This window comes from Cyclopterus lumpus, chromosome 15 (assembly GCF_009769545.1).
Source record: "Cyclopterus lumpus isolate fCycLum1 chromosome 15, fCycLum1.pri, whole genome shotgun sequence".
Classification (NCBI taxonomy): Eukaryota; Metazoa; Chordata; class Actinopteri; order Perciformes; family Cyclopteridae; genus Cyclopterus; species Cyclopterus lumpus.
The window spans coordinates 11839092-11853168 of NC_046980.1; the positions used below are offsets into that span (position 1 = coordinate 11839092).

The following is a 14077-nucleotide window of genomic DNA, read 5'->3' on the forward strand; positions in this document are numbered from 1 at the left end:
ACACACTTGCGGTCATTTAATTTTGTATTAATGGCTGACATGTTTGCTCAGTTGTTATTACAAGGCATAAAGTTGATCATGTGTATGATCAATTCAAACTCACACTGCAGCTAGATATAGCCGTTACAGTTCATTCAGTGAGACAATAGGCAAATACAGCTCTGCCAGACTAGGGATGAAGCATTTCTAGCTTTATTAATATTTTAGCAGCCAAACAGAGCTGAGGGGGAGCTCTGAACCCCTCTTAGCCACCGCCTGGGGCTGCAGAAGAATATGCACGGTGTTGAAGAAGAGCAGATTTTTTTTTTAATGCTCACTGCTGTGTAAACAAAACCCAAAAAAATGCAGCAGCGTGTCATATTGAATGAGCGTGGGGAAAATGTACATTGAATCCCCGGTGTAAAATCAAGTAGATGCGTGTGCCGGGATGGAATACACAAGAGCATTATTGAATCAACCATGCATTCTGAATGAGTAAACTTGACATTGTAATTGAATACCACTGGGATTGTTGTGCCACACTTGTGAACATCGGGTATGAAGCCGTGTGAGCGTGCCAGAACCCGTCCTAAGCAGCTATAATGCAAATAGAAAAGGGGCTGAGGTGATGGTGGTTGAAAACAGGTCATCATCGAATAGCATTCAGAGAGGAGGATATTTCACTAACCCCTGATATGTAATGTGTAGCAATAGTGCCATCTTTTGGCAACCTGTGAGGGAGATGATGAATCCAACCTGTTCAACTCAGAACTCTACATCCAGCAGCTCACGCGATGTTAACACAAATATGAAATAAACGTGTTCTGAATGTGTTTGCTTTGCAGCCATCAATATAACTCGTGCCAGATTCAGTGGAAGTGATGAGTTTGGTTACACTTCCTTCGTGGCTTATTCCTCCATCCCGAGCCTCAGTTTCTTCTATGAGTTCAAGCTGAAGTTCACACTCGCCAATAATTCATCTGCTGTGAAGGACAACCTGCTGCTGTTCGCTGGGCACAAAGGACAAGGTGAGCTCAATCTAGACATCGACGGAGCCATTTAATATCATTCTGACGGCCAAATGAAAAGAGGAACACTGCTTTGAATTAGTTGGATTTTAGTTGTCAAACTACATTAAGGATTTTAAAAGAAGTGTTGTTTGATATTTCACCCGCTGTGTATGGTAATGTGCTGCCTAATAGATACCCAATCTCCTCTGAGATCCTCTAATCAAGAAGATTCCCTAAGGATTGTCTTTCTTGGCAGATTTTGAGACATTAATAATGAGTCTTCCTGCAGTCCAATAATTAATTGATATCCAGCTAAACTGTTATTGTTCTTGACTTTCAAAGAGCATGCTGGCAATGCTAGAATAAAAAGGAACATGTGAACCGAGCATCTCTAAAGTGTCAGTCTTAATTGCATTAAACAAACTTTGATGTGTAGGTGCGAGGTCAGATTTGGTAGCAGGTAGCCGCCGTGTTATTGTCACATTTCATAAAACTATGAAGAATTATAATAAAAACTTGAGGATCGCCTGGACATATTTTCTCTTAAGAGAAAAAATTCATTACGGTGGAGGCAAACAATATAAATATGAATAATGAAACACTTGTCAGGAGAGAGAGCAGCACTATTTAAAATGGTACAAATTCAAAGGCACAATATCAGAATAGATGAAATGCGAACAATTCGCATGATCGTTGGTGAAATGAAGTGGATCTTTTATTGTTGGACGGCAGTGATCAAGTTACATCAGCCACCTGTGTCATGGCAGATAAGCCTCTGGGGGCAAGGGGCTGTTGTGTTGGGGGTTTAAGAAGACGACATGTACGACCAGATTGTTTCAGAAGTTTACAAACAAATTTTAGACCAAGAAAAAAATGTAATTGTCAGAAGATAGGCGGTGGGTTCTGAGTTTGCATTTTAGCCAATACTGCTTACATGGAATTAAACAGCAAAGCGGAGAGGCAGAATTATAGAACAAAAAAACAAAATGAATCTTAAAGCAAACAAATGTCACATTTATTCTCGATTATAGGTGCAGTGTTAATGAGGACATGTGTGAGTGTATACGTCCACTGTGCTCGTGACAAACCACGTGTCTTTGCCAGGCGATGCTGGTGATGACTTCCTCGTTTTGGGACTACGAAATGGCCGAGTTTTGCATAAATTCAACCTTGGATCAGGTGTCGCAACCATCGTCAGCGATCGACTTGACCACCAGATCAACGTTCACACCGTGACATTTGGAAGGTCCAAGAAAACAGGATGGCTGAAGGTGATTAGGTGTTTTAGAAAAGTGTCATCTTTGTGTTGTTGGACCACCACAAGCCTCTCGGCCAGCTGCACTGCTTCAGACACCATTCTTTTAAGATAGTGTCTCCCACTATGGGGGTCAGGACCATTTAAGGAGGTCTCAAGCTAAAGCTTAGTGGATCACCAGATAATTGAAGGGATGAGAGAGACATTTCCGTTTACCGCATTTCGTGTAAGAATGGGTGTATGCTATCTTTTTCTGATTTTGTATCTATATCTAACCAATTTCTTGCATAAGATCATGAGTGATTCAAGCTCTTCAGTCTAAACATCCTTCAAAATAAATCAATCTCAGAAGAAAAAAATACTAATGTGCTTCTATTCAGCCTCTCGCTTGAGTACTGACATTGTACTGTTTTTCTCAGCTTGACGGACAGCGTAACAGAACAGGATCCACTCCAGGACCACTGTTGGGCCTCAATGTTTTCAACCAGCTCTTTGTTGGTGGATATAATGAGTACACTCCTGAACTGCTGCCACTTGGATCCAGGTTCCGTCATGGCTTTCTGGGTAAGGCTGCTCCGACATTATTACAACCCAACCCAGGAGTTATCGCACTGGGGCCTGGAGCTTCTCCCAGTCTCCCTGTCTCTTTGCAAGCAAGAGGGGAAGGTGTGTAATGAAAAAGGCAGAGACAGACTCCGACTGCTGTATTGGACCAGAACAGAGCTTTGAGGTTGATTGTGCCTGCACCCTTTAATCTCTTCACACCCCTGAACACTTTTGCATTGTGTGCAAATCCATTCCGCTGCTGTTAAGTCACTTGAACAAAGGTGCCGTGCAAATCACCTTTGTCATCATCAACATCAGTCATGCCGTCTCTCTTGTGACCCCATGTAGGAATGCATTCCGGAGAGCATTCATTGTGCCCGCTAATGTGCGGAGCAAAATTGCCATAACCGTAATAAGGACAACAGCTATGAATATCATCACAACCAGATAGAGCTCTAGTCTCTCCACTACAGTGTTGAAGCTTCTTATTATAAAATGTCATGGCAGATCCATTTCAGGTGAACAAGAGAGATATTTAAGGACTGGAGCCATTTGGTTGGTTTCCTTATTCATCATCGCATTGTTCATTTTCCTGCTTTGCCAAATAAACCTACCAAAATAAAATTGCCATTGGTAAATCCCCCGTTGGCCCATGCTGTATCAGATTGTCACACTCCCACTCACTGGTAAGCACTACCCGAGTCATGCGACACTGGTGGCACCATAACCTTTTTGCTCAGGATGTAATGAGAACTCATGAGCGTCTAATCAGATCTGTGTGACCTTCCTCAAGCCCTGATCATGATGGCTGGCAGTGAACAAACTGATAATGCACTTCACTCCCAGTTATCAACAGAGACACACTCCCCTGTGGAAAGGTGGCAGAGGAGGTACTGTGGCTTCTGGGTGGAAAATAAATAAATAAGTTATCCAATTTGAATTGTTGATAATAACAAGAAACAGGCAAACGTCTGTTTGTCAAAGTTGCCTTTTTTAAACAGATTCCATCAGACTTGCTAAAAGACTTGAGGGTCATTTACCTCAGTCATAATAGGACATTAGAAGAAAATATGATTCTGGAATTAAATTTTCAGGCACATTTCAAGATCTCTTTTCTGACAGGTATTAATGCTACCTCTGGTTTCTTGGTTCTGTTACAAGAGTGCAGCGGAAACCAAAATAAACAGCTTTTATAATCTTCCTTATGAATCTGCTTTGCTTTTCGACGGTCTATGTTTGCAGCACAGCAACCCTCGCTCGAGTCTGCCAAGAAGACAGCATCAGCCATGAATATTCATGAATGACCATGACATTTCCCCTGCATCCTGTTTATGCCAATGACTAATGCAGCAGAGAGACGGGAGTCTGCATGTGCCTACATGGCTTGTGCTCAGGCCTCGTATTTATAGAGGGCCCTGTGCTCTGCAGGTACAGGCCAAAGCAAATATTGTCTTGATAAAATTGCATTATGAAAGCAAAAAGCAAATATGATGAGGCAGATGCATGATGTGTGGGGACATCTTGGATGAGAACTGTAGAGACTGCAGAGATTGTATTCCATCAAATTCAAGAGTTGACATGTAATAAAAACATGCAGATTTCAGTATGTATACTTGATATAAAACCCTGTGGTCTCTCGCCATAAAACAACCATCAAAGAATTTCATTTTGACCACTGCCAACATTTAGGTGTTATTTGTTTTTTCTGGCCTTATTTAAGAGGGAAACTCAACTCCGATGAATCACTTTGTATCGTGCGCACCATTAATCTTCATACGAGAAAAGACTGCCGCGTTTCCTCCGATGATCCCCTATCGGAGAAATAAAAGATATCCCTCTGACATGCAGTCGGTTTTTGTTTGTTCATTTCAAAGGGTGCATTTTTGACGTGCACTTTCGTACAAGAAGAGACGGAAAGTTCCAAGTGCTGGGAAAGCCTTCGGGACATCCCGCGTACGGGCGCAGCGTGGGTCAGTGTGGCGTCACCCCTTGTGCTCATGTCCACTGCAGAAACGGAGGGACATGTGTGAACTCCGGCTCATCTGTCTAGTAAGTGAAAATGAACTATATATATATATATATATATATATATATATATATATATATATATATATATATATATATATATATATATATATATATATATATATATATATATATATATATATATATATATATATATATATATATATATATATATACACACTTTTTAAAAATAATTTCACTCATGAATAACATCCTGCATGTAGACTTTGCAGTTGAGTTGAATGCAGCTTTATGTCGTGTGTGTATGTATTCCCATATGTATTGGGACTAGACATCAATGCCCTCAGGGACACAAGTATAGCAAAAGGAATTGACCGTGTTTACAAGCTTTTCAGTGTCTGACTGTGCGTCTGCAGTTGCCAGTGCCCATTTGGATGGAAGGGAGCCCTCTGTTCTGAGACCGTGTCTGTGTGTGATGTGGAGCACAGCCCCCCTCCTCTGTGCGCCCATGGCTCCGCCTGCATCCCTCTTCCCAATGGATATACCTGCCAGTGCCCCCTGGGGACTGCGGGACTCTACTGCGAGAAAGGTTGCAACATAGAATCATAACTGTATAATAATGTTTATTTTTATTTACTTCATAAGAGAAGAACTTCAGTGTGTAATTATTGCGATATTGTTTTGCCTGTTCAGCTATTGCCATCAGTGACCCCTTCTTCAGCAGTAACCAGTCTTCATGGATGTCCTTCCCACCTGTGAGTACTAGACACAGGACTGTGTTGCAGCTGCAGTTCCAGCCTTTATCACCCGATGGCATCCTCGTCTACGCTGCACAACATCTCGGTGCCAGAGCTGGTGAGGACATTCAATTCCAGCAGATTTTAATGATACTACACTGACATACTAAACTCTACAATGCTATTTTTATTTCATGCCAAACTACCCACAAATGTCTTGGTAAAGTATATAAAAGTAATATAGCATACGTCATAAAAAAGTAATCATAAAAGGCAAGACATTTAAATGAGAAATAACTTGTGACATGTCTTACCATTTTATTGTATTTCTACAGGAGACTTCTTCTGCCTCTCGTTGGCATCCGGCTTTGTCCAGCTTCGATACGACCTCGGGGATGGCGCCCATGTCTTGCAGTCTGTTCAGCGAGTGGACTTGCGCGGCAGAACCTGGCACACAGTGAAGGCTGGAAGGGTTGGTCACCAAGGCTTCCTCAGTCTGGACAATAAGGAGATTAGAGAGCACCCGGCTCATGGGATGACCACCCTAGATGTTGCTACAGACATCTTTGTCGGGGGCGTGTCCACTCTGAGCTTTGTTTCTGTGGACGCAACTGAAGGGGAGCCACTGGGCTTCACTGGTGGTTTAAGAGAACTTCTAGTCAACGGTGAAGAGTTTGAGTTAACAGAGACTGGGGCAATAAGTGGAGCAAACGTAGGCGACTGGGACGGGACAGCCTGCGGGTACAAAGTATGCCAAAACGGCGGTCGCTGCAGGGCAACAGGAAGTGTCTCATTCACATGTTTATGTCTGCCATCATGGACTGGCTCTGTGTGTAGCCAGTCTGTGAGCTGTGTAAACAACATCTGCAAACCGGGTTCCTTGTGTGCTCCATCTAGTGTCGCCTCCTATCGCTGCATTTGCCCCTTGGGATGGGGTGGGAGGTACTGCGACGCAGAAATATCCACAGACACGCTCAAGTTTGTGGGAAGCTCGTATGTTAAATATCAGGACCGGAGATACAACACAAGGAATTTTAAATACACGCAGGTTTCTTTCAGCTTCCACACGCTCTCAAATGACAGCATGATAATGTGGATGGGGAAGGCTGAACATGAAGATGATGATTACCTCACAGTTGGACTTGAGAACGGCCACCTCAAAGTCGCTGTCAATCTTGGAGAGAAACTTTCCGTCCCAATAGAATTCAGAAATCTCACACTGTGTTGCAACACATGGCACAATGTCTCCATCATTTTAAACAGCACAATTATACAGGTGTTCCTGAACTACAAGAGAGTCCTTTTCGAGGACCTGGACCCATTCGAGCGTTACGTGGCCCTAAACTATGGCGGTGAGCTTTATTTTGGAGGATTTGAACTGTACAGAAATGTCTCAATGGTCACTTCTGGGTTGTTTTCAAAAGGGTTTGAAGGAAGTCTCAGAAATGTTTATTTGTTTAAAGATACCAAACCGCTATCGTTTCTCAACAATAGTGAGGGTTTTAATGTTTATGAGAGCAATGAATAGTCATTAAACTCTTTGTGACGTGATATAAAGTTTGATATTAGCTGTGTTTTCTAAGGACATCCTACAAAGTAGCCCACAAGGACATTTGTGTAGTAGTTAGGTTTTGTAAAACATACTCGGCTATACTTAAATACTTGTTTCTTCAACACTATCACTCAATTCTCATCTGACTTTTTTATGGATCATATTGATTTCACTGGGATATGGGTACATTGTCTGATTCAGTGCAGGTTGTATGTTCAGAGTCAGTTATTACTCTTCCAGTCCATCACGTAAAATAAATAGATGTCTGAAATTATCATAATGCAATATAAATCTGTATTCATTGTTGTATCTTTAATAAGTTTGGAAAGAAATGACATTTTTAATATTCAATAATAAAAAAGGATAAGTTTTATTACGAACTGTACATAAACAGTGCAAAGGGCACACTTCATCTCTAATGTATATTACAAGCCAAAATGTATATACTTTAAAAAAAAAAAGTTTGTAAAATATTTTAGCAATTTAAAAAAAGAAATTAGGAGGAAAAAAGCAGTCGCTATTCAGATCACGGTCCTCAGTTAAATGTTTTCTGTGTTTTCTTCATGCCAATTGAAACTTTTCACCAATGGTGCAAACTGGTGTTGCATGTACTGATCATATGTACTCAATATGAACAAGATATTTACAATAAAAAAATTACAATTTTAAAGTTGTTCCAAAATTCTGTTCTTCTTGGTTTGAAGAGAACGTATCTATAAAGATCATCGCAACCAGTGAAATGATATTTCACTTTTGGCTGCACCACATAAAATGGAACTTCTGTGGAGGAAATGCCATATCAGCTGCAGATTGCTGTATAAAGTAACAAATCACTCCACTACCAGCCAAGTGACCAACAAGCTAAAAGTAGTTCCTAGAGTCCCCGATGCTTGCTAGCAGGACTTAAAAAAAATAAAAGCAAGTACAATTAACTGTCTTTTGAACTTCTCCGTCCATTCTCATAATCAGAGTCCCGTCTGTGCCTGTGCCTGTCCTTATGACGGCTGCTGTGATCGTCGCTGTGGTGCCTCTCTTTTCTCTTCTCACCATAGCGGTCGTCTGAGTGTCCATGGTGCCGACTCCTGTCATGGCTGCGTTCATGCTTTTTCTCCCGGTCCCGGTCGTGGTGTCTGCTCTTTTTCCCTTGTTGAGTGTCCCTGTGATGGCCGTGCCTCCCGTGGTGGTCTCTGTCCTCCGTAGACCGTGGCCTCTCCCACGGGTCACTGTATCGCTCCTCGAGACGCTTGTAATCTTTGGCCGGCGAAGTGGGCTGGCCAGCTGGTTCAGGGAAGCTCTCGGCGTACTGCGATTGAAGTCCAGGAAGAATGTGTGAGGTGCTGTCCTGAGCCCACGGTGCACTGTGGTTCTGATCCTGGGTGGGCGGGCTGGAGAAGGTATGAGGAGGGCCAGTGGGCAGGCTGGAGAAGGTATGAGGAGGGCCAGTGGGCAGGCTGGAGAAGGTATGAGGAGGGCCAGTGGGCGGGCTGGAGAAGCTATGAAGAGGGCCAGTGGGCGGGCTGGAGAGGGTATGAGGAGGGCCAGTGGGAGGGCCAGTGGGCGGGCTGGAGAGGGTATGAGGAGGGCCAGTGGGCGAGCTGGAGAGGGTATGAGGAGGGCCAGTGGGAGGGCCAGTGGGCGGGCTGGAGAAGGTATGAAGAGGGCCAGTGGGCGGGCTGGAGAAGGTATGAGGAGGGCCAGTGGGAGGGCCAGTGGGAGGGCCAGTGGGCGGGCTGGAGAAGGTATGAGGAGGGCCAGTTGGGTATTCGCAGCTAGCGGGCACCTGAGGCTGTTGCAACGGAATTAGCGGAGCACCTTTGTATGCTGGGAGCGTTGGTGTCATCACTGAGTCGTGTTGGAGTATAGATGCTTCTATGTAACTTGCTGCTTGTGGTCCTTGAACTGGAGGACACACTGCCTGAGTTGCTGTAGCAACAGCCTGCGACATGCCAGGATCCTCCTTTTCACTCGTGAATGATTGAATAGTTGTTTGCTTTTCTTTCTCAGGTTTGTTCTTGGCCTGAGAAACCTGTAAATATCCTTGGTGAAAGAGTGTGACTTGATCATTTCTAGTGCTGCTCAACACGGGAACAGGTTTGGGACTCGAAGGAGCGAGGTGGCTGGCTTTATCCTTTTGTAGTTCTGTTTTATCTACATTCACACTGGAATATGCTGAAGACTTTTTCAATATTCCACTCAAAGGAGGTTTTGAGCTATTAGTTGGAACTGGAGCTACCGGGGATTTTGACTGCAACAGAGAATTCCCTTCAGACGGTGCTTTTTCAGTTTCAGACAAAAGGCCAGTATTGCCTTTTTTTGCAGAAGCATTGCTGCTAGTTTCAGTCCCAATTTGAGCTGCTGACAATCTTCCCAGGAACACTTCAGTCGATACATCTGGAGGCTTATCTTTCAGAGAGACTGGTGCAACATGGGTCACCACTGCAGCATCCTTTCTTGATGAAATGTTCGCAGCAGATGTATCAGTCGAACTGGATACTTCCGGTTCAGCTTTAACAGGTTTAGCTTCTTTCTTCTTGATGACAAAGCGCTCTCGAGGTACAGCTGCTGCTGGACTTTTAGAGGTTTCAGTTGATGCCTCTGTTTTTGGAGCTGGTTGGGACTTCTGGGTGTCATCTGCTGCTGTTGCATGTTTAACTCCAAAATCTGGCAAAGGGGGCAATTCCCCACCCCAGCCCAATAACACACCTGGAAGAAAACGCAGCGGTTTTTGGGCTTCCTGACTGTTGGTCTCTTCTGATGCAGCTGGTTCTTCCACAGACTCTGTAATTGGCTTATCAATATCTTCAGTAGTGTTTAGTGGTTTGTCTTTCTCTTTTTTATGTGTAGTAGTCAAGGAGGAGAGGAATTTTTTCTCCTCCTCCTCTTTTGCTCTAGTTTCTTTTGTGGAAATGACGATGGGCTTGATTTCAGGTATAATACTGGCAGTTTCATTCATGTCCACGGGAAGAAAATCCCTTTTCGATCTCTGGCGAATTATGAGTCCAAGAAGAAGATTGGTGCGGTTGTTTTCTAAACCTGGAAAATGAAAAGATGAATTAAGTTTAAAAGGATGAGAAATGTAAGGACATTTAGAGAGAGAAGATAATATTACCTGGCCCATCAAATGGAACAAGCTGATGTGGAACCTTTTCAGTGGCCCCCAAAGGAATGAGATACATGTCCTTCACTTGTTTCAGGTTATTGGACACCACCCCGAAACGCCTACGACTGCTGAAGTAGGCGTACAGAAGAGTATAGGATATCTCATCTTCATCCGTCTCAGGGGCGAAGCGAATTAGGCACACCTCCTTTAATAAAAGAAAATGCATGTGTCAGTAAAATCTGCAATCCATGTGCAAGACGTTGACCATAACTCTTCAATGGAGCAGCTTTATAATGCACCACATGAAATCGGAACGTTATATGTCTGACATAAGCTGCTCTTTTATGTACTTCTGGGTGATTATATTCAACGACTGAATTTTACTATAGGCTTTATAATATCTTTAAGAAGGAAAGCTGCTAAATCTCACTTTGGTTCCAGTCGCCCGTATCTTCTCCAAGTAGTCCCACACAGTCTGTGGACTTATTCTTCCGCCAACTTGAACGCTGTCTGGAAGGTCCTATTGACGAAAAAAAGATCAACCTTACCCACAGTACTTCAGTCTAAAATACTTTACCGCAGCTAAATATGTTCAGTGTTGTTACTTTACCTCAGTCAAGTTGTCCAAAATGCCCGAGACAATGAAAGCTTTAGTCATAAACTTTGCCACCGCGTGCATATTAATCAATCCTTGCCACAGGGAGTTCGGGTTAGTAAGGAAAGCGGCCTCTTCCTCTCTTCCAGCTTTATGATCCGACCTGTCACAAATATGACAAAAACAGATGGAGGCAACTTGCAATAACGAGTTGAACACTAGAACCACACGGTGTCGGGTATAACCTCACCTTCCTTCGTAGCCCGACTGAGCGTTTCGGAAGCTCTCCTCTAAAACGGTGAGGTGCAGATCGTCCTCGATTGCCGGCGTTGCTGCGCTCTTCTTCTCGTCTGCTTTGGTGGATTGCCTCCTAACCACTGTAGTTGCAACTTTGACCACTTTGGTTGGTGCCTCCTCCACAGGGGGCGCCATACGACCTTATTGAAAGAAAGAAAATGTAACATGACAAGTTGGTAACTGAGGATAGTGACACACAAGCAGATCAAATGGCAAAAAGGGCTCAATGACTTTTTTTCTCCTTTACCTGTGCAGATTTTGCAGTTCAGGTCAAATAAGTGAGACTTGTGCTGGCCGGTGGTGTCTTTCCCCACGTCACCACTCGCTTTATTCTCAGGGGTTTTTGGAGGTTCCACTTCTGTCACTTTTAGAGGAGGCTCAAGCTGCTGTGGAAAAAGATTAAAGACAATTAAGCACACAAGTCATCCTCTTTTACTAATAAATATAGAGTAATAGAGTCCTATTTGTCGTGCCCCTTACCTCTTCAGGATCCGGTGCTTTCACTGGTTCTTGGCTCTCAATTTCAATTTCACCTTTGTGTGTGATCTTAGTGATCGGCCGTCTCTCTGCCTCTCGTTGCTCTTTTTCAATCATCTCAATGGTCTGTAAAATGAGGAAAAATGGGTTTTGAAAAAATATATAAAAGAGAACATCTTCAAAAATGTTAATACTACGTACTGAGCTTATCTTAAGAAAACTACAACAAAGACCAAAGCATCTCTTACATGTCTGTTCTCCCTTTGTCGCCAAGCAGCCAATTCTTTCGAGGCCAGCTCCTCGGGGCTCATTCGAATTAGGTTACCAGGAGAAATTTCTCCTTTGAGAACCCTCTTAAAGAGGACCTACAAAATACAATTCAAATACATTGTCATAAGCAACACCAAGAAACGTTGGTTGGATCACACCTGGTTTTAAATGGTACTCACGTTATTTTTAGTATCTTTGAGGTTAAACATCAAGCTTCTGTACTTGTTCTTGTATTTGTTGTCCGTGTCTTTATACAAGTAAAAAAGCTCTCTCTCCGTCTTCTTGGCAACGTCAGAGGCCCTCTCCACTGACACGTTCAAATCAGACTCCTTCAACCTGAAAAGCAGAAAGCGTCATGTTTGTGAACGCTTGTAGAAAATGTTAAAGTAAAAAAGTCTTTACTCAATTCTTTTAATTACTTTCACTAATTAAATACTTACCTCTGTATAAGTATTTCTCTCAGGGAATCACGCACACTTCGCCTAATTGCCTCCACAGACACCGGTTTCTTTGAAGCTGAAGATGGAGTCTTACTTTTCAGATGAACACCTAAGAGGATGGAAACGACAACTGCTGAACAGGAGGAAGGGAGAATCTGTGACCGCGAGGATTACAAAATATCAATGATTAAACAAGAGTTGTGATAACATTATTTAATATCCAAGAATGAACAATGACATGTTTTATTCTGTTCTGCATTCATCAACAATGTAAAGAAAACAGCAACAAAAAAAACAAAAAAAACTGTTTGCTGCTCTTTAAAGAGACCCTTACTCTACAGATATATTCTTTTTGTTTGTACCGCCTCACAGAATGAGCGACTCTCGCTCATCGTACCGACCTCTGGCCTTGAACCCAATGTGCAACAAACAAACTAATCTTTACAGTCACAGCCCCCCAATAAATACCTGTTTTATGAGCTGCTTCTCTGACATCTGTGGACTGCTTTCCATCAGGATCCTTTTTTAGGAGATGAGAGCAAAAACCCCATTAGGCATATTATTAAAAATAAAAAAAAATTTTTAAAAGACACCACATACAATATTATTACGCCCCCCCCTCCCCAGCCAAAGGTAAGACAAAAAATACAGGGTGAGTTTTATGTGTGAGAAAATGTACTTTGGTGAATACACCCCCCCCCCGTGCAAGCCTTCTGTACAAAGTTAAAACAAAAAGGACACAAACCCTTGTGTAGTGGTAACACTGGCTATGATTAATATCAGAAGATGAATTAGCTGAGGGAACAAATAACATTCTTTGTATATAAAACATTTAAATAAATGCATGATCTTTTTTCTAAAACTTATTGTGACACTATTTACTTGTCTTACTGGTCCCCCTGATGCATGTTTCTGGGAGGGTCCCTGTTGGGGCTTGGGAGGCAGCTTGAGATCCTGTACCTCTGTCTTCGCTTGAACTTCTGGTTTGGCTGCAGCTGGGGGCTCTGGCTCCACCTTTTGGCTTTCCTCCTCACAGCACTTCAAGCACACGTACATCTGATCCTCCTCCTCCATTTCACGTACTTTCGTCAGGTCAAGACCAACGCAGTCGCCATGGAACCAGTCGTCACAGCGACCGCAACCTACCATGAACCTAAACAAAGGACGAATTTATCAAACAGTGTTTTTGTGCTTATCCCAAGCACCAGCTACCCTCTGGCACAGAACAAAAAGGACACCGATATTACGATTGCCTTGTTTAAATAAACACATATTTGACTGAAAGCCAGTCAGGTCATTAGTGTAAAAATACTGTGGTTCACTATTGTTAATCCAAACTCTTAAAAAGGTACAGCTCACCCAAAATCAAAAATACATATTTTTCCTCTTACCTGTCGTCGGGTCATTTATTACTGAAGATTGTTTTGACGTAGAATAGCTAGAACCTAACAGCAATGTTTCTTTCTAACAATCATGACCCGGTAACTCCAGATAATCAATAGACCTTGTTGTGAGCAGTTTGTGGATTATAAATCCCTCAATCTAGAGTGAATAATATGTATTATTGCTTTTGGGGTGAACTGTCCATTTAAACTCCTTGCTGAGTAAGAGCGAAACAATCACCATTTTAATGTTGTTTACACTTGTGTAAGTAACTAAACACCTTACCTGTCAAGTTAAATCTACAGCATATCGTATAAAGTTTGAGTAACAAAATGATGATCTTGCAACACTCACATGTTATTGTGGTGTTTTTTGCAAAGGCCACAACAGTTGTTTCCATCCCACACAGACTCGCTGTTAGCAGGTTGCTCCTCGGCAGTTTCCTTCTTC

The 14077-nt window shown here is 42.7% G+C and overlaps 2 protein-coding genes across 5 annotated transcripts in view; one reads left to right on the forward strand and one right to left on the reverse strand.

Annotated features, from left to right (window-relative positions):
* eys (eyes shut homolog) overlaps nucleotides 1-7041 on the forward strand; it is a 146350-nt gene extending 139309 nt beyond the window's left edge. Inside the window, exons 44-50 of the mRNA XM_034551233.1 lie at nucleotides 825-1007; nucleotides 2094-2260; nucleotides 2664-2808; nucleotides 4665-4839; nucleotides 5193-5365; nucleotides 5470-5631; nucleotides 5849-7041. Of these exons, the coding sequence (XP_034407124.1) occupies nucleotides 825-1007; nucleotides 2094-2260; nucleotides 2664-2808; nucleotides 4665-4839; nucleotides 5193-5365; nucleotides 5470-5631; nucleotides 5849-7041 (2198 nt within the window). The remainder of the gene's footprint in view (nucleotides 1-824; nucleotides 1008-2093; nucleotides 2261-2663; nucleotides 2809-4664; nucleotides 4840-5192; nucleotides 5366-5469; nucleotides 5632-5848) is intronic.
* Nucleotides 7042-7414: 373 nt separating this feature from the next.
* Nucleotides 7415-14077, reverse strand: part of phf3 (PHD finger protein 3) — a 12184-nt gene continuing 5521 nt past the window's right edge. Inside the window, exons 4-16 of one of the 4 annotated variants that reach the window (XM_034551236.1) lie at nucleotides 13982-14077; nucleotides 13136-13397; nucleotides 12713-12764; nucleotides 12245-12353; nucleotides 11984-12140; nucleotides 11783-11899; nucleotides 11538-11660; nucleotides 11305-11443; nucleotides 11011-11197; nucleotides 10776-10923; nucleotides 10596-10685; nucleotides 10175-10370; nucleotides 7415-10098 (exon numbers count right to left, since the gene is read on the reverse strand). The exon at nucleotides 13982-14077 is cut by the window's right edge and continues 1204 nt beyond it. In XM_034551236.1, coding sequence (XP_034407127.1) covers nucleotides 7994-10098; nucleotides 10175-10370; nucleotides 10596-10685; nucleotides 10776-10923; nucleotides 11011-11197; nucleotides 11305-11443; nucleotides 11538-11660; nucleotides 11783-11899; nucleotides 11984-12140; nucleotides 12245-12353; nucleotides 12713-12764; nucleotides 13136-13397; nucleotides 13982-14077 — 3781 coding nt within the window. In that variant the 3' untranslated portion in view covers nucleotides 7415-7993. Of the gene's footprint in view, nucleotides 10099-10174; nucleotides 10371-10595; nucleotides 10686-10775; nucleotides 10924-11010; nucleotides 11198-11304; nucleotides 11444-11537; nucleotides 11661-11782; nucleotides 11900-11983; nucleotides 12141-12244; nucleotides 12354-12712; nucleotides 12765-13126; nucleotides 13398-13981 lie in introns of all 4 variants that reach the window. The other 3 variants (XM_034551235.1, XM_034551234.1, XM_034551237.1) reach the window with 3 other exon arrangements.